General features: G+C 44.9%; 1 protein-coding gene across 4 annotated transcripts in view; it reads left to right on the top strand.

The window, feature by feature from the left end:
* The window catches only part of LOC135050313 (cell surface glycoprotein CD200 receptor 1-A-like), a 119,424-nt gene that overhangs the window by 64,743 nt on the left and 31,388 nt on the right, over nucleotides 1-23,293 (top strand). For 3 of the 4 annotated variants that reach the window (XM_063956720.1, XM_063956717.1, XM_063956719.1), the window contains one exon: nucleotides 23,036-23,117. In XM_063956720.1, coding sequence (XP_063812790.1) covers nucleotides 23,036-23,117 — 82 coding nt within the window. The remainder of the gene's footprint in view (nucleotides 1-23,035; nucleotides 23,118-23,293) is intronic. The other variant, XM_063956718.1, reaches the window with a different exon arrangement.

Below are 23,293 nucleotides of genomic sequence, written 5' to 3'. Positions count from 1 at the left end.
AAAATGCAGTGATATTCTATGTCAGGTTAATGTACATCTGTCGGTTGAAGTTTTGTTCGGTATCAGTTGAAAGTCGTCTTCTTTGCGCTGTTTTGCCCATTAGGGGCGAGCAAAAAGCTTTGTCAATGCCATTAGATTTACAAAAAAAATGTTGGGCTAGCGTAAGTTTAAGAATTCTAGGGAAACTGGGGATCCATGGCAAAGTTCATAAAATGTCCGTATCTCAAGTGGTCAAAACTTCTTCTTTGGTCTATCCGTTGTCTGTATAGCGTCTTGTCAACTTCCTCGTCCAAGGGGGTCTTTTTTTATCTTGGGGAAAAGCAGAAAAACAGGTGAAAGAAACGGACCGTATAATCGCATTTTCATCACATCATTGTTTCTATCGTTGGGTCATAAATCAAATCCAGGTTAATTACAGTTTCCTCACTCCTCAAACTCATCACTCTTGTACTTTGTTTGCACTTCATTAAAGCCTGACCGCATCTAAATATCAATCCAATCGATATAATGACACCCAAGATACATAGAAGAAACTTCCCAACATCCATTATGACTCCTTGAGCCCACTCTCCTAAACCGGAGAACCAATTTCGCGGGTTCAACCATGACACCCAACCAGTCAGCTCATTACCTACAGCAGCAAGAGTGAGATTGTGTTTTCGGCGAAATTCCCACTTCAATTGGAGAATATCGTCCATCTTTTGGTCTATGACCTCGACCGGATCCTCGGTGCTATTCGTGATATACGTGCAACACTTCACGCCGTACTGTGTTGCCAATGTAACACAATATCCGCCTGTCACTGCTGTGAGGTAATTAAGAACCATTCTATGCTGTACCAGTTCTGTTTTGTAAGCTTGAAGTTCCCTTCCAGTATATCTAAACGTGTCATCATACATTTCAGTGATATTATCTAACAAATTTGCGAGCGCCGATATGTATTTATAATTCAGCACTCCTCTAGCGGTGCGGGTGAAATCTAACGCGATTAAGAATTGAATCCCGGTGGATTCATTTATCAGATCAGAGGCCGGATGCTCTGTCTTCTCTATAAGGTGCCTTTTAACAACGTGCTCGTAGTGGGTGTGAGTATAAGGAGCTTGGGCACCACGGTGTATGTCTTTCATTTTGTCATGTGACACAGTCATTACTTCAGGCAGTACTTTTCCAATATAACACAATCCTTCAGAGTTTGGGGCAAGCCACTTGTACGCCTTTCTCCCGCATATGAAATATGCATCATCGGGGAGAACATATGGGACGGAGTAGGACATAACCATATTACACACCTTCCATGTGAAATCTCCTGACCCTAATTCTTCCATCTGCTTAGTACACGTATCAGGTTGTACGATATGTGCACAGTATCCTGGTGATACTTCTCCAACTCTAGTAATCCTATTCCCTAAGGTATACCTATACCGGAAAGATTTTCCTCTACTGGCTATGTGGCGTACAAGCTCTGTATCTGTAGGCATTCTATCTGCTCTATGTGAAAAGGTCATGGTGTGGTTACTCCATGACACTTCCCAATTTCCTGGCTTTCTGGGATTGGAGATGTTGAAACATAGTAGGGACCTATCCACATGGTATTGGTGGAGCTTCAAACTAGGAGGGCTGGAGATATTAAACCTCCGGTCCACCGGTCTCCCACCATTTAACTCAAGTACCTCCCCTATCGTTAAAGGAAATGGTAATAGCCCTGATTTGCTATGACCTTGAGGTACTTGAGAGCATACCCAACAATCTGTTTTGTTTAACACATTACCCACTAAGGAGTGATAGTCACTCAATGGATGCCGGTCCATATGGATATTAAAACTGGATTGGCATTTCTTAATGCACCCATCCTCAATGACATTGTTACAGAGCCTACAGATACAGTTTTCTTCAGCTAACAATCCGTCACAATTTCTTCTATGGTCAATGCTATCGGATCGTTTTCTGATACTCGCCTTTGCTTGTTGGTTAGGTTGATCTTGGAAAACTACGCCTCCATCTTTATCATCAGAACCCATTCCAGAACCTCTCTCGACCTCCATGGTACTCTCGCCGGAACAGACTGCTCTGGTCAACATCATGGTCAACAGGAAAATCCGGATCACAGTCTCTTGGGGCAAGTCCATCTTTGAGGAGGAAATGGAGAAGAATGAGAAGGGGGAAAAAGAAATTTCAAGGGAGAGGGGATGGGAAGTGGAGAAAAACAATAAAAGGGAGTGGGGAGTCGACAACGGCTCTTGGTCTTGTGATCTTTCAAGGCTCAGGTGCTGCCTCAGTCCTCCTGGAACAGACACTCCAGTGATACAACCTCTACCGTCTGTTCCTTATCACGGGACTTCTCTGGATCAGCAACCTTCTTGCAGTGGGACGAATGAACCCAAGTCTCTCTCTCGGCAACCTTTAATGCTGTGGTGCTAGTCAATAAGACCTGGTATGGTCCTTCCCATCTGTCAATAAGGCAACCTGAGCGTAGAAAATTCCGTATCATTACATAATCCCCAGGTTCAATGTCATGACAATTACTATCAGGTAGATCAGGAATCACCAACTTTAGATTATCATTTTGATTCCTTAACTGTTTACTCATGTTAATCAAGTACTTTACAGTCACTTCGTTGTTACATTTCAAATCATCCTGAGGGTTAATCATGACATGCGGTTGTCGACCAAACAAGATTTCAAAGGGGGACAGATTAAGAGGGGACCTGGGAGTGGTTCTGATACTGTACAAAACAATGGGTAAAGCTTCTGGCCATGTCAATCCTGTTTCTGCCATCACTTTACTCAATTTATTTTTAATAGTGCTGTTCACTCTTTCGACCTTTGCACTCGCCTGTGGACGGTACGGAGTGTGCAGCTTGCTATCAATTCCCATCAACTTACACATTCCTTGAAAGACATCACCTGTAAAATGGGTACCCCTATCGCTCTCAATTATTCTAGGGATACCATATCTACATACAAATTCCTGCACAATTTTCTTAGCTGTAAACATAGCGGTATTTGTAGCCGCCGGAAATGCTTCGACCCAATTCGAGAAAACATCTATACAGACAAGTACATATTTCAAATTCCGACAAGGGGGTAATTGTATAAAGTCAATTTGTATTACCTGGAAAGGGCCGCTGGCAGGTGGGATATGGGATGGTTCTGTAGGTATTGCCTTTCCAATATTCTTTCTCAAACAGGTAAGGCATGACATTGCTCTTTTACTCGCATGAGAGGAGAATCCTGGGGCGCACCAATATGCTCTTACCAACTTGCACATCCCTTCCTTGCCTAGATGAGTAAACCCGTGAGCTGCTTCAGCCAGACATGGAAGATATGCTCTGGGGGCCACTGGTTTACCATGTCCAGCCGTCCAGAGTCCTGAGGACTCCTGGCCATATCCCTTTGCCTTCCAGACTGCCTTTTCCTGTGTGGAACACAAATTTTGCATTTCACACAACTTCTGTGTGTTGATGGTATTAAATACCATCAATTGTGTGGTGTCTGTCTGTATGGGGGTAGCAGCTGCTAACTTAGCAGCTTCGTCTGCTCGGCTGTTACCAAGTGATACCGGGTCTTGGCTATATGTGTGTGCTTTACATTTGATAACAGCCACTCTGTCGGGTTCCTGTATCGCTGTTAGAAGCCTTTTTATGTGAGCTGCATGCGCTATCGGTGTACCAGCTGCCGTCATGAAATTTCTGAGGCGCCATAGGGCTCCGAAATCATGAACTACCCCGAAGGCGTATCTAGAATCGGTGTAGATATTGGCTGACTTACCCTTAGCCAATTCACATGCTCTGGTTAGGGCGACCAGTTCAGCAACCTGGGCTGAGTGAGGTGGGCCTAGCGGTTCCGCTTCTATGGTGTCTTGGTCATCTACGACTGCGTATCCAGTACACAAGTCTCCCGAGTCTGACTGTCAATGACAACTACCGTCCGTGTAGAACGTGAGTTCTGCATCTTCCAGTGGGTTATCACTGATGTCAGGCCTTGCGGTAAAATTTTGGGTCAAATATTCCATACAATCATGTGTATCTTCCTTTGTATTAAATCCTCCTTCCCCATCACTCTCACCTTCCACCCTTTGTGCCTGACCAGGCACACCTGGGAGATATGTTGCAGGATTTAATGCACTGCATCTCCTTATGGTGATGTTTACGGGGGCCATTAGTGCCAATTCCCATCTTGTAAACCTCGCTGATGAGACGTGTCTGGTTTGGGCAGAATTCAATAAGGCTGACACTGCATGTGGCGTATGGATTGTGAGGTTGTGGCCTAGCACGACATCTTCGCTTTTTGTCACTAGCAATGCTATCGCAGCAACGCTTCACAAGCATGTGGGGAGGGATCGCGCTACCGTGTCTAGCTGAGCACTGTAGTATGCAACTGGCCTGCTGGCATCACCGTGCTTTTGGGTTAGTACACCTGCCGCACAACCAGCACTTTCTGTTCCGTATAGTTCAAAGGGTTTCCCATAGTCTGGCATACCTAGTGCTGGTGCCTGCGTTAGGCACTGTTTGAGTCTCTCAAATGCTGTTTCGGACTCGTCTGTATGCAAAATCCGATCAGGTTTGTTTGAGGAGACCATTTCCTGCAAAGGTAACGCTAAAATGGAAAACCCTGGGATCCAATTACGGCAATACCCACACATTCCTAAAAACGTTCTGATCTGTTGCTGGGTTTGTGGCAGAGTCATGTCTCTAATTGCTTGGATTCTATCAGCGGTCAGGTGTCTCGGTCCTTGTGTTAGACAGTGTCCCAAATATTTTACCTTAGTTTGGCATAATTGTAACTTGTCTTTGGAAACCTTGTGTCCTGTGTCTGAAAGATGAAACAGGAGCTGTTTCGTATCCTTCAGGGATGCTTCCAGTGAATCTGAACACAGCAGTAAATCGTCCACATACTGTATCAATACTGATCCACTCTCTGGTTGGAAAGACTGTAAACAATCATGCAAAGCCTGAGAAAATATACTTGGACTATCTATAAAACCTTGGGGTAATCGAGTCCACGTGTATTGGACTCCTCTGTATGTGAATGCAAACAAATATTGGCTGTCAGGGTGCAGAGGTACCGAAAAGAAAGCGGAGCAGAGGTCAATAACAGTGAAAAATTTGGCAGTGGGAGGGATTTGCATTAGGATGACAGCTGGATTTGGCACTACGGGGAACTGACTCTCAACTATTTTGTTAATCCCCCTTAGATCCTGCACTAGCCTGTAACCCCTCCCCCCACTCTTTTTAACAGGGAAGATGGGACTATTGGCAGTGCTGGACGTTCTTACCAGAATGCCCTGTTGTAGCAAGCGCTCTATTACTGGGAAAACTCCTAACTCCACCTCTGGCTTCAGAGGATACTGTGGGATTTTTGGAGCTATCCTACCATCTTTTACTTGTACAACTACTGGAGCTACGTTTGCCATTAATCCAGTGTCCTGTCCGTCTTTTGTCCAAAGTGACTCTGGTATCTGAGATGTCATCTCTTCTACTTGGGATGGGTTCCTATTTGTCATAATGGTATGTGACATTAATTTTGATGGGGAGTCTAACATGTCTCGTACTTCCTGAGCGTGATTCTCAGGTATGTCCAAGAATACACCTTCAGGAGTACAATAAATGACGCACCCCATTTTACACAGTAAGTCTCTTCCCAGGAGATTAGTTGGTGCCGATGCAGCCAGCAAAAAGGAATGCTTGGTATGCAAAGGCCCTATTGTAATCTCGGCTGGTTTGCTAACAGGGTAGTGCTGGACTACTCCTGTTACTCCCATGGCTGGAATTGTCCTACCAGTGGTTCTCATGCCCACTGTCGAATTTATCACTGACTTGGCCGCCCCTGTGTCTACAAGAAAGTTTAAAGTTTTACCAGCTACATTAATTGCGACCTCGGGTTCACTTCCAAGGTTGGCAATCAATTTTACTGGCTGCAGATTACAGGTATGGCCACACCCCTATTGGGTATGGTGACCTCCCTGAATCCCGCTGGCAGCAACTACTTGTGAGGGAGATAGTTGGGAACTACCAGAGGCATGCCAGTCTCTGTTTGGGGGATATCTTTTTGTTTCCCCTGTATGTGGCTCATAACTCCGTCTCTGTGGACCCTGATCCCAATGTCGTGTGTCGTGTCGTTGTCTAGGGGGTTGGTAAGATTTTTGTATATTTCTTGATCTACAGTCTCGTGCAAAGTGTCCCTGTCTGTGACAAAAATAACATGTTACCACAGTTGACTTACCCACAGGGTTTGGTGGTACATACGCAGGCTGCTTTGTGGTCAGGGCCTGTATACTTACTGACATTAACTTATCACTTTGTGACTCCCTGTGTCTGGTGATGTTTCTATCGTGATCAATAGCAGCCTCTCTCAAAGTAGCCACAGACAGACCTCGCCAACATGGTTGTGTGGTCTGTACCCTAGTCTTCAATGACTCTTTTAAACCATCCATCAGTACCGATACTGCTACTTCCCGATGGTTTGTGTCTGTTTTAATGTCCTCTATGCCTGTGTATTTTGCCATTTCTAATAATGCTCTGTGAAAATACTCTGCAGCTGTCTCTGACTCCCTCTGTTTAATGGAGAATATCTTATTCCATTTAGCTACCGCTGGGAAATACTCTTTTAACTGTAAGTTTATTCTTTTCACATTATCTTGGTTGTACACATCTGTAAGAGGTACATCCTGATCTAATCCGCAATCAACTAAAAATTGAGTTGCGTCGACATTGGAGGGTAAACATGCTCTCAGCAATATCTGCCAGTCTTTATTGTTGGGCTCTACAGTGTTACCTAAATCTCTGATGTATTTTTGACTGGCAACTAAGTCTTTTCTGGGGTCAGGAAATTCAGACACTATGGTCCTTAATTCCATTCGGGAGAATGGGGTGTACATGGCAATGTTCCTAATGGGAGTGGCTCCTGATGTGTCTGTTTTCCCATTTGGCACTGCTATTACTCTAACAGGGTTAACTCTAACAACCTCATTCTGTGTAGATTCTACAGGCTGTGGTGAAATAGTTTCAGCATAATGCATGGTGCTGTACTTACCAGTTGATACGACCTCACCTATCCCTCCGCTAGGGGCCTTTACTAATCTCGTGGGTGGAGCTGTGCCTACTGTGGTCTCTGCTATGGTGGCTGCTAGAGAGAGCGCTGAAATCGTTGCCGATTCGTCCTCTTGATCACACTCCTGAGGAAAGTTCAAAACAGGGTACAACTTGCACGGGTTAATACTTGCATGGGTTAATGGTTCAACATTATCTTTAACATTTACATGGTTACTAAGTGATTGTGTGTTACACCTTAGTGCGTCTTTCTCCGCAATCAACTTCTCTCCTGCAATATATGGTGGCGGCGGGGCCGTGGCTATCAGTTTTCTGACCGACCCAGATCCCGCTGCCTGAGCCAAACCTCTCTGTATCTCACCCTCCTGTTGCCACAACTGCAAACAATCATAATGCTGGATTCGTCTCTTTGTTGATTTTATGAGACATATCCTCCTCCTTAAATTTTGTAACACCTCTGGGCTGAAGCTACCTATTCTTGGGAATTTCTCCCTGTCTTGTACCGTCATTCTCTCCCATTCATCACATAAAACTTCTGTGTGACTTCCATATTTCTCACACATTACGTACCTGGCCGATCCTACTGGTCGGTTTACAGGGTCAACCCGAACCGAGGTTGATCGCCCCCTTCCTGAACAACTGGCCCCCATAATCTGCAGGTGTTGCTTACTCTTCCTCTGATCTCTATATCAGGGTCTTCAGCGAACCCTTACAGAAAACCAAAATATTCACGATAGGTAGGCGGTGAAGTTTACCGAGCACCTCACTCGCTCGCCCACGCCGACCAATGCGACCTGATCACACCGATATGGTGCTGGCGCACTCGATCCAGGGCACCTATAAACCTTTGTTTACTGGAACATGCGAGGGTTATCCGAAGAACACTTACTCTTTCCAGTAAAGGTGGGGTTGTTGGATAATTCCTGAGTGACCAGCGAACTTCCCTTTTTATTAAAATAAAAAATTACACAAATCACGTCAGAATGTACAAATAGCGTTTGTGACCCCTTTACTCTAATGGTACTAGGTCAGATTACTAACTACTGTACACAATTACGTGCAGTACAATCGTTCAGCACACAAGCAACTAAGCTTATGTACGGAAAGACCAATGGAATCGAAAATTGCGGCTGCGAATTCCTTCAGCGAGCTTGTATGGCCTATATGGGTGTTGCACCAACCCTTTTCGGTGTTGTGCCTGTGGACTGTATAGCGGACTTCCTTGTCTACTGTACCTGAACCTGCTGGTTTGCTATGACCTCCTGGTCTGTTGCTGTATGACCTCCTGGTCTGTTACCTCCTGGTCCGCTATACTCTAATGCTCATATATTATGTTTAACCAAGGATGCCTCCTTAGCCACCGTGCATGTCACTTACACGTATGTTCCTCACGAGTACTCGGTGATTTCTTTTGGTTCAACCTCAAAATTGTATAAATGTATGAAAACACTCACTCACCACATGTACACTTTTGTTTCTATTTCTATTTCTGCGCAGAAATTTTCCTTTAGACCAGATGTGTTACCAATTAGGAGCAGGATCTGTTAATTTAAATTTCGGATACCCAAAAATAGATTTGCGTTATTTATCGCCTGTTGCGCTATTTACCGCGTTGCGTTAAAAATCAACTTATCGTGACTTGAGCTACGTGGGCGTAACCGGACGCTCCGTTGCGTAATATACGCTGCGTGCGTTGGCCTTTGGATTGCGTACGCAAGTCTTTGTTAGGGACACGTGCACGCAAAGCAAAGATCCACCGTAACACAATTTATACTTTTATCAATGTAGATGATCCTTGATCATCTACCACATACCACACTGACTTCGCCTTATCTCCCAGGCAAAACTGTGTGTTTGTCTACACTTTAACTATATTACCTCTATTCTTAAATTATGAAATAACAGCAAATCTCTTTTAGCACGTTTATCAACTATAAATCTGGCAGACAGGAGAGTGATATACGAAAATACACAATTGAAAAAGAAATGCAGATATATATATGTGTGCGTGCGTGTGTACGCAAGACAGAAAAAAAATAAACAGTTTAAAAAAAACTAAAAAAAACCCACTAGCGTTTTGTTCTTACCTCCGGTTCCCGGATTCCTTCAGCACTCTTTACCTAAGCGAAGCAGACGCTTATCCCGTCAGCACTACGAGGGATACAACCTCCCGCCCTTTGCTGAGGGATAATGTCTGCTGATCTACCTAGTGCAGATATGTGAAGGACAGGACGAGCCCGCAATTGATAAAGCAGAATATTTATCGTATATATCACCCTTTATGAGGTCTAAGAACACTGTACGCTATCTACGTAAGAAGTACCGTAAGGGTACGCAAGTTCAGTAACAATCGCTCAGCTGTAGTCGAGACGCTCAAGCGTTGCGTTCGCTCACGGCTCAGAGATCACGGCAAGCACGCTATTGGCTGCCGACTAACGTAATGAGTCGCTAAGGCCTAGCGGACGCTCGGGACCACGAGGAGATCACCAGCGGCGCAGACGCTCACAACGTTAAAACCTTTATATCTATACCTTTAACAATGAGATACACAGTATACCTTAGTGTAGAGACAGAGTGTAAGTGCAACCTGGTGTAACCTGATTAACTACAAAGCTGCTTGAGCGTCACCGACGCTCAGAGAATACTTAACACTATAAAGAATACACAGATACCTGGGTTTAGGGTCCAAAACCTATTATATGTATTATAACTATTATACTTGCAAAAAGGAATCACAGTACAAATGATACACTACAATATAACATAGACTAACTAACCAGATAACTACACGGGAAATACAATACAATACAATTAAGGGAAAATACGAGAGAAAGAGAAGGGAGAGAGAGAGAGATGGCTCACAGTAAGACAATATGATTACGGAGAAAACTTACGCACAAGGGGAAACGATCGCAAGCGCCTCTGGACATCCAGCTCCCGATTATCAGCAATGAGAACCGTTGAAGAGAAGTGAAAGCTGGATGCCACAGGCTCGTCTTTTATGCTCCACACACAATACAATTCAATGGTCCCTACAATCTCATTGTCCATTGGACACAGGAATTCGGCTTCGCATTATAACAAAAGGTCATAGGTTGATTCATACAGGTGGGCTGTGACTGTTTCCAACAGCTCAGGTGGGTGGGATACTGGGTTTCCCGCCGCATGACTAAGTAAGAACAAATAATAGTAAATGGACATAAACTTCTTATGTCCATAACTATTCGCACGAGCGATTAATCCGCTCCAAACCAACACCGGAATATTGCTATTTAAATACTCTTCCGATGGGTACCAAACACCACTGTATGACCCCTGTTAGACCCTTCGTACAATACAAAGAGGAATCTCTCCGTTCAGGAACATGCTATGTTAACCAAACTTTCAGAATCTATCAAAGGGACCATGATCTACAAAATACATTATTAGTGAAAATATGTAACGATTGAGTCGCACGCTACGACTACATAAACTTTACCGTAAATACGCATACCGAGCACCAGCGGGTGCACGCAACAGCGGGTATGCGCACTCACGGGAGAGCGCACGCATGCGCAGCGCGGACCAGTATGGGGTGCAAATATGGCAGTGTGTATAGAGATATTTTTCTGACTTTGACATTATCCATTAGGAATTTATCTAACCCATTCTTAAAGGTGTTGACAGATTCCGCCATTACAACTCCCTCAGGCAGGGAATTCCAAACACGTATTGTCCTTACCGTGAAAAAGCCTTTACGCCGTATTGTGCGGAATCTCCTCTCCTCTAACCTGAGCGAGTGTCCACGAGTCCTCTGTGTTGATCTGACCAAAAACAGGTCCCGCGCAAGCTCTGTGTATTGTCCCCTTATATATTTGTAGATGTTGATCATATCCCCTCTTAGTCTCCGCTTTTCCAATTTAAACATGCCTAGTCTTTCAAGCCTTTCCTTGTATTCCATCGTCTCCATGCCCTTAATTAGTTTGGTCGCCCTCCTCTGAACCTTTTCTAGCTCCAGGATATCCTTTTTGTAGTACGGTGCCCAGAATTGTACACAGTATTCAAGGTGTGGCCTCACTAGTGATTTATATAACGGGAGTATAATACTCTCGTCCCTAGCATCAATACCCCGTTTTATGCATGCTAATATCTTATTAGCCTTCTTTGCTGCAGTCCTACTTTGGGTACTACTGCTTAGTTTGCTATCTATGAGGACACCTAAGTCCTTTTCCAGTCCAGAATCCCCTAATTTTATCCCATTTTGTAGGTAGGTGTAATTTTTGTTCTTGTTACCACAGTGCATTACCTTACACTTGCCTGTGTTGAAGCGCATTCTCCATTTGGCTGCCCATGCTTCTAATTTAACTAAGTCGTTCTGAAGAGACTCGGCTTCCTCCTCTGTATTTATAGCCTTACACAATTTGGTATCATCTGCAAAAATTGACACCATGCTCTCTAGACCTTCTGTTAGGTCGTTAATGAAAATATTGAACAATAGCGGTCCTAATACTGAGCCTTGCGGCACATCACTTAGCACTTCAGTCCAAGTTGAAAAAGATCCATTAACCACAACGCGCTGCTCCCTATTATCTAACAAGTTTTTGACCCAAGTGCATATTGTGCTTCCTAGCCCTGATTCTTGTGCTTGTAGATAAGTCTCAAGTGTGGTACAGTATCGAACACTTTGGCAAAGTCTAAAAAGATTACATCCACGTCTTTACCCTGATCTAGGTTTGCGCTTACTGTTTCATAAAAGCCAAGTAAGTTGGTTTGACAGGATCTGTCCTTCATAAACCCATGTTGATTCCTTTTAATGACCTTATTGACTTCAAGGAACTTCTGAATACTATCTCTTAGAATACCTTCCAATACTTTCCCCACTATAGATGTAAGACTAACTGGTCTATAATTACCTGGTTCAGCTTTACTTCCCTTTTTGAATATAGGCACTACTTCCGCTATACGACAGTCTTTGGGAACCATACCTGATATAACTGAATCCTTAAAAATCAAAAATAGCGGTTTTGCCAGTTCAGAGTGAAGCTCCATTAGAACCCTTAGGTGAATACCATCGGGCCCTGGTGATTTATTGATCTCTAAATGTTTTAATCGGTCACAGACTACTTCCTCGCTTAAATAAATACCTATCAGTGGGATATTCTCATTATTGAGATTGTGTGTCAGTCCCTGAATTGGGTCCTCTCTAGTGAATACTGTTGAAAAAAACTCATTTAGTGTGTCCGCTATGTCATTATCATTTTTGCTTAAGACTCCCAACTTGTCTTTTAAAGGGCCTATACTCTCCTTCTTTAATCTCTTGTTATTCATGTATTTAAATATTTTTTGGGGATTCGCTTTGCTTTCCTTTGCTACTAGTTTTTCAGTTTCTACTTTAGCCGCTCTTATTTCCTTTTTGCAAATTTTGTTACATTCCTTATAGTGCTGAAATGACTCTGCTTCCCCGTCAGATTTGTATTTTTTAAATGCTCGCCTTTTCTTGCCAATAAGTTCCTTAATCTTTTTGTTAAGCTACATCGGTTTATGATTTTTATTCCTTTTTTTGCTGCTCATAGGAATAAATTTGAGTGTATTTTTAGCTAGCAGGAATTTTAGTACCTCCCATTTCTCCGTAGTATTTTTTCCTAAAAACAAACCTTCCCATTCAATATCCCTGAAAAATACCCTCATCTTTTCAAAATTTGCTTTGCTAAAGTTGTCCTAGTTGAGCCAGTATAGGGCTGTTTATGGAAACTGATACTGAATGTGACCATACTGTGGTCGCTGTTTCCTATGGGTTCCCCTACTATAATACCTGATACCAAATCCCCATTGTTTGTTAATACCAGGTCTAAGATTGCATTGTACCTAGTTGGTTTCTCAATTAGTTGCACTAAGTAGTTATCATTAAGTGTGTTTAAAAACATATTGCCCCTAGCAGTATCACATGAATCGTTTTTCCAGTTTATCTCTGGATAGTTAAAATCTCCCATCACTACTATGTCTCCTACTCCTGCTGCTCTTTAAATTTGCTTTAGTAACAATTCCTCATCAGATGCGTTGATACCAGGCGGCCTATAGCATACACCCAATACTAACTTTTTTATTCCTTTTTCCCCGCATGCAATTTCTACCCATAATGTCTCGACAGTGTCTACAGTACCCTCCTGAATATCTTCCCATATATTAGGTTTTAAAAACGGCTTTACATAAAGACACACCCCTCCACCCTTTTTATTTAGTCTGTCTCTCCTAAACAGTGTATAGCCCTCTAGATTGACTGTCCAATCATGAGATTAATCCCACCAAGTTTCAGTAATGCCTATAATATCATATTGTTTGCTTGCTGCAAGTATTTCTAGTTCACCCTTTTTACCAGTAATGCTTCTGGCGTTTACATACATACAACTAAGATAAGTATTTTCCCTTGCGTTAGGGACATCTTTCACCTTATGTAGCAAGGATGACCTGTTATCGTCATTGGTTAGTGCTTTGGTAAAATCTCTTTTAGTACCCATGTTAGTAACCTTACCGTCTGCTCTTACTCTCCCCCCAACTTCTCCCCCATTTCGTTTACTACCGCCATCCCCACTATTCTCACTGCATGACCCGTAGTTTCTAGCTAAACCCTCCCCCCAGGCTCCTAGTTTAAAATCTCCTCCAACCTTCTAACCATCCTCCCCCCCAGCACCGCTGCCCCCTCCTCAGTCAGGTGCAATCCGTCACGACAATAGAGATGGCGCCTGACTGAGATGTCCGCCCAGTGTTCCAGGAACACAAACCCCTCTTTCCTGCACCAATCCCTAAGCCACACATTTACCTCCCTAATCTCCCTCTGCCTCCCTGGATTAGCGCGTGGCACGGGTAATAATTCCGAGAATATTACCTTAGATGTCCTTGCCTTCAGTTTCTTTCCTAAGTCCCTATAGTCTTTCTAAAGGACATCCCACCTTCCGCTAACTTTGTCATTGGTGCCAACGTGCACCAAGACAGCCGGGTCTTTCCCAGCCCCTCCCAACAATCTATCTAGCCGGTCCGTGATGTGCCGTATCCGAGCACCCGGGAGACAACAGACTGTACGGCGATCACGGTCCCGGTAGCAGATTGCCCTATCTGCCTTCCTGATGATAGAATCCCCTACCACCACCATCTGACTAGGTACCTCCCTATCTTTTATCCCAACCGTACCAGAGGGACCGCTCCTCTGGATGCTAGAGGGAGCAGTCTCCTCCGGCACCGTCGTTTCTTCACTATCATCCTCTGATTCCTCGTCCAATCGGGCAAATTTGTTCGGGTTTGATAGTTCGGAGATGTCGAGCCCTCCCCCTCTTTTTCTTCCTTCTAACTGTGACCCAACTGGCTACCTGATCATCATCCTCTTCTACCAGTGACCCCTCCCGCAACTCCTCCACTGTTCTGTCTAAACTACGCTCGAGATTGTGAATCCCCCTCAGTCGCGTAACGGTTTGCTCTAGATCAGATACCTGGGCTTCCAGGGCAACCGTTCGCACACACCTCGTGCAGATGTAATCACACTGGGCCGGTAGCTCCAGGTGTGCATACATCTTGCACGACATGCAGTGAGTGAGGTCCTCAATCACAGCCCCTCCCATATTGTTTGTAAGGTCTAACTCCCTGTTACTCTCAAAGAAAAAGCAGCAAAAATAAAAAGTAGAAGACAAACAATCTCACTTATACAATAATTAAGCTGGCTTATACTTATCTATCTTTGTGCGGTTCTTGGTCCTTCACTTTTATGCAGCCGTAGTACTCTCTCCTGCGGCACCTATACTCCACTTGGCAGTTGCAGTTGTTCCAGCTCACTGCACCTCCTTTTCACTTGGCTTCCAGCTCCTGCTAAAAATAAAAAAAAAGCCCCTCACACACGCACAATCACAGCCCCTCTGCTACTCCAAGTAAGAGACCCTCTCACTCACTCACAAGGTCATCCCCTTGCAGCCTCACCAGAAGTTTAATGGTACTGCAAATGTGTGTTCCTGATTGTGTATTATAAAACTCACCTTTTTCTGTATTCTGACTCACCTTTTTGCTGTTTACAACTCACACTTATAAATCCAAGCAGCACTTAAAAAATACAAGCCCTTACACAGAGCAAGCTCCAAAGAGTCTAATCACTGCTTATATAGGTTCAGCCAGCTGCTTTAGTCAGCCCCTCCTCCTCCTGATTACTCACACCTGATTTAACCCCTCTGGCTTTTCACCTCACACTTTTTTCTCTGATGCTGGGGACTCCGTAAGGACCATGGGGAATAGCGGCTCCGCAGGAGACTGGGCACAAAAGTAAAGCTTTAGGACTACCTGGTGTGCACTGGCTCCTCCCCCTATGACCCTCCTCCAAGCCTCAGTTAGATTTTTGTGCCCGAACGAGAAGGGTGCACACTAGGTGGCTCTCCTGAGCTGCTTAGTGAAAAGTTTAGTTTTAGGTTTTTTATTTTCAGGGAGACCTGCTGGCAACAGGCTCACTGCATCGAGGGACTAAGGGGAGAAGAAGCGAACTCACCTGCATGCAGAGTGGATTGGGCTTCTTAGGCTACTGGACACCATTAGCTCCAGAGGGACCGAACACAGGCCCAGCCATGGAGTCCGGTCCCAGAGCCGCGCCGCCGGCCCCCTTACAGAGCCAGAAGCAAGAAGAGGTCCGGAAAATCGGCGGCAGAAGACATCCTGTCTTCACCAAGGTAGCGCACAGCACTGCAGCTGTGCGCCATTGCTCCTCAGCACACTTCACACTTCGGTCACTGAGGGTGCAGGGCGCTAGGGTGGGGCGCCCTGAGCAGCAATAAAAACACATTGGCTGGCAAAAAATACATCACATATAGCCCCCAGGGCTATATGGATGAATTTTAACCCCTGCCAGAATCCATAAAAAAGCAGGAGAAAAGTCTGCGAAAAAGGGGCGGAGCCTATCTCCTCAGCACACTGGCGCCATTTTCCCTCACAGCTCCGTTGGAGGGAAGCTCCCTGGTTCTCCCCTGCAGTCACTACACTACAGAAAGGGTTAAAAAAGAGAGGGGGGCACTAATTAGGCGCAGTATTAACAATACAGCAGCTATAAGGGGAAAAACACTTATATAAGGTTATCCCTGTATATATATAGCGCTCTGGTGTGTGCTGGCAAACTCTCCCTCTGTCTCCCCAAAGGGCAAGTGGGGTCCTGTCCTCTATCAGAGCATTCCCTGTGTGTGTGCTGTGTGTCGGTACGTTTGTGTCGACATGTATGAGGAGGAAAATTATGTGGAGGCGGAGCAAATTGCCTGTAATAGGGATGTCACCCCCTAGGGGGTCGACACCTGAGTGGGTGAACTGTTGGAAGGAATTAACAGTGTCAGCTCTTTACAAAAGATAGTGGTTGACATGAGACAGCCGGCTACTCAGCTTGTGCCTGTCCAGACGTCTCATAGGCCGTCAGGGGCTCTAAAGCGCCTGTTACCTCGGATGGCAGATACAGACGCCAACACGGATACTGACTCCAGTGTCGACGGTGAAGAGACAAATGTGACTTCCAGTAGGGCCACACGTTACATGATTGAGGCAATGAAAAATGGTTTACACATTTCTGATAATACGAGTACCACCAAAAGGGGTATTATGTTCGGTGAGGAAAAACTACCTGTAGTTTTCCTGAATCTGAGAAATTAAATGAGGTGTGTGATGAAGCGTGGGTTTCCCCCGATAAAAACTGATAATTTCTAAAAAGTTATTGGCATTATATCCTTTCCCGCCACACGCTTGTAAAAACAAGGGCTCTACCCTCTCCTGAGATGGCCGCCTTAAGGATCCTGCTGATAGAAAGCAGGAGGGTATCCTAAAATGTATTTACACACATACTGGTGTTATACTGCGACCAGCAATCGCCTCAGCCTGGATGTGCAGTGCTGGGTTGGCGTGGTCGGATTCCCTGACTGAGAATATTGATACCCTAGATAGGGACAGTATATAAGTCTCAGTGCATCATTGCACAAGGGTTCTGGGAAAAATGGTGGCTTCCTACGAAGCAATCCCATTCGGCAGATTCCACACAAGAACTTTCCAGTGGGACCTGCTGGACAAATGGTCCGGGTCGCATCTTCAGATGCATCAGCGGATAACCCTGTCACCAAGGACAAGGGTGTCCCTCCTGTGGTGGTTGCAGAGTGCTCATCTTCTAGAGGGCCGCAGATTCGGCATTCAGGACTGGGTCCTGGTGACCACGGATGCCAGCCTGCGAGGCTGGGGAGCAGTCACACAGGGAAGGAATTTCCAGGGCTTATGGTCAAGCCTGGAGACATCACTTCACATAAATATCCTGAAGCTAAGGGCCATTTACAATGCTCTAAGCTTAGCAAGACCTCTGCTTCAAGGTCAGCCGGTGTTGATCCAGTCGGACAACATCACGGCAGTCACCCACGTAAACAGACAGGGTGGCACAAGAAGCAGGAGGGCAATGGCAGAAGCTGCAAGGATTCTTCGCTGGGCGGAAAACCATGTGATAGCACTGTCAGCAGTATTCATTCCGGGAGTGGACAACTGGGAAGCAGACTTCCTCAGCAGACACGACCTCCACCCGGGAGAGTGGGGACTTCACCCAGAAGTCTTCCACATGATTATAAACCGTTGGGAAAAACTCGACAGGTATTGCGCCAGGTCAAGGGACCCTCAGGCAATAGCTGTAGACGCTCTGGTAACACCGTGGGTGTACCGGTCAGTGTATGTGTTCCATCCTCTGCCTCTCATACCCAAGGTACTGAGAATTATAAGATGGAGAGGAGTAAGCACTATATTCGTGGCTCCGGATTGGCCAAGAAGGACTTGGTAACCGGAACTTCAAGAGATGCTCACGGAGCATCCGTGGCCTCTACCTCTAAGAAGGGACCTGCTTCAGCAAGGACCCTGTCTGTTCCAAGACTTACCGCGGCTGCGTTTGATGGCATGGCGGTTGAACGCCGGATCCTGAAGGAAAAAGGCATTCCGGATGAAGTCATCCCTATCCTGATCAAAGCCAGGAAGGATGTAACCGCAAAACATTATCACCGCATTTGGCGAAAATATGTTGCGTGGTGCGAGGCCAGTAAGGCCCGACGGAGGAATTTCGACTGGGTCGATTCCTACATTTCCTGCAAACAGGAGTGTCTATGGGCCTGAAATTGGGGTCCATTAAGGTTCAAATTTCGGCCCTGTCAATTTTCTTCCAAAAAGAACTAGCTTCAGTCCCTGAAGTTCAGACGTTTGTAAAATGGGTACTGTATATACAGCCTCCTTTTGTGCCTCCAGTGGCACCTTGGGATCTCAATGTAGTTTTTGGGTTCCAAAAGTCACATTGGTTTGAACCACTTAAATCTGTGGAGTTAAAATATCTCACATGGAAAGTGGTCATGCTGTTGGCCCTGGCCTGGGCCAGGCGCGTGTCAGAATTGGCGGCTTTATCCTGTAAAAGCCCTTATCTGATTTTCCATTCGGACAGGGCGGAATTGAGGACTCGTCCTCAGTTTCTCCCTAAGGTGGTTTCAGCGTTTCACCTGAACCAACCTATTGTGGTGCCTGCGGCTACTAGGGACTTGGAGGACTCCAAGTTGCTAGACGTTGTCAGGGCCCTGAAAATATATGTTTCCAGGAGGGCTGGAGTAAGAAAATCTGACTCGCTGTTTATCCTGTATGCACCCAACAAGCTGGGTGCTCCTGCTTCTAAGCAGACTATTGCTCGTTGGGTTTGTAGTACAATTCAGCTTGCACATTCTGTGGCAGGCCTGCCACAGCCAAAAATCTGTAAATGCCCACTCCACAAGGAAGGTGGGCTCATCTTGGGCGGCTGCCCGAGGGGTCTCGGCTTTACAACTTTGCAGAGCAGCTACTTGGTCAGGAGCAAATACGTTTGTAAAATTCTACAAATTTGATACCCTGGCTGAGGAGGACCTGGAGTTCTCTCATTTGGTGCTGCAGAGTCATCCGCACTCTCCCACCCGTTTGGGAGCTTTGGTATAATCCCCATGGTCCTTACGGAGTCCCCAGCATCCACTAGGACGTCAGAGAAAATAAGAATTTACTTACCGATAATTCTATTTCTCGTAGTCCGTAGTGGATGCTGGGCGCCCATCCCAAGTGCGGATTGTCTGCAATACTGGTACATAGTTATTGTTACCAATAATCGGGTTATTGCTGTAGTGAGCCATCTTTTCTAGAGGCTCCTCTGTTATCATGCTGTTAACTTGGTTTAGATCACAAGTTATACGGTGTGATTGGTGTGGCTGGTATGAGTCTTACCCGAGATTCAAAATCCTTCCTTATTGTGTACGCTCGTCCGGGCACAGTATCCTAACTGAGGCTTGGAGGAGGGTCATAGGGGGAGGAGCCAGTGCACACCAGGTAGTCCTAAAGCTTTACTTTTGTGCCCAGTCTCCTGCGGAGCCGCTATTCCCCATGGTCCTTACGGAGTCCCCAGCATCCACTACGGACAACGAGAAATAGAATTATCGGTAAGTAAATTCTTATTTTTTTCCTCAAAAAAAAACCCCCCAGTACAGATATATTAAAACAAAAAAGAAACAGTATAGATACAAACAATCAGATTCAGATTAACTTCCTCTCACAATTTTACTATCCCTATATGGATAGACAGAGAATAATCAGAACTCACCTTTTTGCTGTTTACAACTCACACTTATAAATCCAAGCAGCACTTAAAAGATACAAGCCCTTACACAGAGCAACATAAGGAAATATTATGGTACGCTAGTTAACCTAATATAATAAAGTGTAGTCTTAATAAAATGTGAGTGTGCAAATATTAAAATAACCAAGAGTGCTGGCACGGTGACCATCTAATGAATTATGAGGCTACACTGATTTCCATAATGAAATGGCAACCAGAATGCATTCTGGGTAGTGGCACCGAGAGGTATGGCAGAGCGAGTACTGTTTACCTGGGCCTGGGCATGCTAAAGGGGGACATCAGGGGCCCTGGTCAGTTGCTGAGGGGGACATTGTATGCTTTCACAATGCAGATGAAGTGGTGGAGGGAGGGATATGTCTTTGATTAATCATGAGAGTGAGGTGACTTTGTGTTATCTTTTGTTATATGTGTCACTTTGAAGAACAAAACAAAATGAACCCAGAATCTCCCATCTTGTTCCTTTAGCCATTGCTTAGGCCTTTTGTGTATAGAAACTGTTAGGGTAATTTAAACACTGCAGATCAGAGAAACGCAGTACAAACCCTATTTGTAACACTGCAAGCCGGCATTTGTACAAATACTCTAGATTTTAAGTATAATTAATCACATGGATTTGTAGTCACAAATTCCCCAACAGTCACAGGTTTTAAATATTTTTCCCTGAAAAAGTCCTTATATTTCAAATTTGTCCAACAGCTCAATTCAGTCCCTTATTTTCTTTATGTTAGACACAATTCTGCACGTCTATTATAATTGCCTGGGCTTTATAAGGTAACCTCTATTGAAGAGGAACACAGTATTTGAATTTCAAAAATCCTTGTATAGTCAAATTTGTTAAACATGTCCTAATTAGGATCACTGGCGTGCGCAGCACATTTTATTAGGGGGTGCACCATCGGAGGGGTGTGTCTAGCACAATCTATTGACGGTCAACGCAATATAAAATATACACCCTTGTACCAATCCTAATAAAGCAGATACATTGTCAGATGTTGTTGTGTGCACCAAACAAACACCCCTGATGGCACTCACTGCAATTACACTGCTCCTCTTCAGCCTGGTCTGGGTCCCCCTCTCTTTCCCCTGCAAGCTGCAGCAGCTTACTTACAAGTCATCCACTCACTGACACTGACAGTCGCAGACTAGTACTGCTGCTGCTGGATAAACGAGTGACGTGTCAATGTTGCTGCCGACTGCCTGCCAGTATTGAATTTGTCTTCCTAAGAGGAACGCTGGCTGCATTCTGCTCCTCATCAGTGGCTGGCGTTGGCATAGCATAGAAGGAAAGAGGTGGGCATGCGAGCAGCATGACGTAATCACATCACATCATGCTTTTTTTGTACATGGAGGTGGAGCCGGAAGTTTGAAAGCCGGTGGCAGTGGCACCCTTGATTAACCCAGGCGTCCGGTCAGTAATACAGTCCTGACAGGGTGCAGCGCAGAGGGGACAGTAATCAGCCTGCTCGGCGATAATTGCATCAGGCATATGAGATTGGGTGCCAGACATTAGGGGGTGCCTGTGCGCACCAGGCACCCCCCCTGCGCACGCCTATGATTAGGATTGAACGGTAGTGCTCTATGGTGCACCCAGGGGGCCTTAGATGTTCAGCAGCAGCCTCCCTGAAAAATATTTTAGCATTTTGGCGATTATGGGGGTACAAGATGATTCCACCATCCAATAGGAGGAGTTGGGTGGATACTGGGTGCTAAAGTGTTTCAGATAAGCAAGGCAAAATTAAGGCAATGGGGAGTCCGGGGAACTTCATACAGGGGTCTCCTATTAAAAAGTGTCTGGCTGATCTATCTTACCGATTGTCGGCCCGATGTGTTGTGTCTGACATTACAAATGGGCGGGGATTTACATGTGCCTGCTCAGTTGTATATGGACAATTTGCAGAGCAGCCGTACACACAGGGTCGTAACTAGGTGTGTGCGGAGGGGGCACCGAACATAGCGCTTCAGGGTAGGGGGTGCTGTTGGCTGCACTTCTCAATTATCTGTATTAATTTAACTTGAGATTTCTTTCTTATTCAGTCACATTTATACATTTCAAGATGCTGACATACCCAGGATTCAAACCCATTTCATGTGGCATTGCGGTCAGACAATCTATTAATTCAGATATCTTCCCTTGCATATAAAGGTAGATAATTCTAAGCCAGAGAATTCTAACTTTTGGAAGCTAACTTTGTACTTTGTGAGAAAATGATCAGCATTGCGGCTGAGCAGATCTATGTAGTGTGTGGCTGCGAGAGACTGGATGTGTGGCTGCACACTACATAGATCTGATCAATTACAATGCTGTTTTTACAAAGTACTAATAGCTTCTATGCCGGATCAAATGGCTCAACGAGTAGGGTGTTTGAGTAGAATTCAACAGGTTACAGGTTTGACTCCTGGGTATGGCAGTATATTAAAATGTGTTCTTTAATAAAGGGTATTGTGACTGAATAACAACGAGCTCTCAAATAATGTGCATGAATGTGGTATAAAGAGGATTTGTGTCCAAATCCATTTTCTTGCAGTGGTCTATAAATGTCTGTCTATCTATCTATCTATCTATCTATCTATCTATCTATCTATCTATCTATCTATCTATCTATCTATCTATCTCTATCTATCATATGGGAAGGGGACTTTCTCGTGGATCAATCTTGTCATCTTCCCCATGAGACATGCGCCTTATATCCCTATTGAAAAGAATGCGGGTAGGGGGTGCCAATCCTCTCTCTGGCACAGGGCACCAAAAAGTCTAGTTACGGCTCTGCGTACACGCTGCAGGATGCCCTGATTATCTGCAGATAAATCGGCCATTGGCTGTTCTGCAGGGTCGATACGAGATACTGTATATCCGTGAACGGCGTCAGTCACAGACACAGAAATGGCACCACCGTGTCACTGCCACCTCAGAGAGACTGTGCAGTCTCTAACCCTTGATGTTTCATAAGAATATATTATTGTGAAACATATTACTTTGCTCTTGGTCACAGAATTAGGGTTATGGTTAAGCGTTGTGCCTAGACTATTCAGCAAAGAACCTTCCAATCATTGGCCTCATTCTGAGTTGAGGACACATGGTAACCACGCATTGGCCATGTAGATTATTGCATAGTAAATCAGGTTTCTGTGGCTGACCACAATTCAGCCACGTTGCCTGCGACCGCATTGCATCATAATATGCAAAATATAGCTATAGCGCAGTCACCGCCATCTTATTCCGCCGAGCGCTGTGTCTACATCCACAAATAGGCTGTAAAATAGGTGCATAGGGCCACATAGGAATTAAGATCAGCATGTGTGACACGGGTTGAAATTGTAACATTTATCTATGTTTCATTTGCAGAAAATGCTTCAAAATGTCACTTAACACAACCCCGCCTCAGCTACAGGATGGAACTGAAGAGGTAAAGGATGAAGGTGGAGGGGTAATTATGGAACTCCTTCTGAAAGTTATATCGCTGCAGATGGTACCTGTAGAACTTCCTCACGTGGCTCTATTTGTATTTATTATACATCATGGATAGTGGAACTAATTTGTCTATTAGCTTGTCTTTGCTGCTTAGTCATTATTAGGTATTTGCAGTATGACCCCTGTACTTAA

The sequence above is a fragment of the Pseudophryne corroboree genome, chromosome 2, assembly GCF_028390025.1.
Source record: "Pseudophryne corroboree isolate aPseCor3 chromosome 2, aPseCor3.hap2, whole genome shotgun sequence".
Lineage (NCBI taxonomy): Eukaryota > Metazoa > Chordata > Amphibia > Anura > Myobatrachidae > Pseudophryne > Pseudophryne corroboree.
This window is presented reverse-complemented; position numbering and strand designations above follow the sequence as displayed.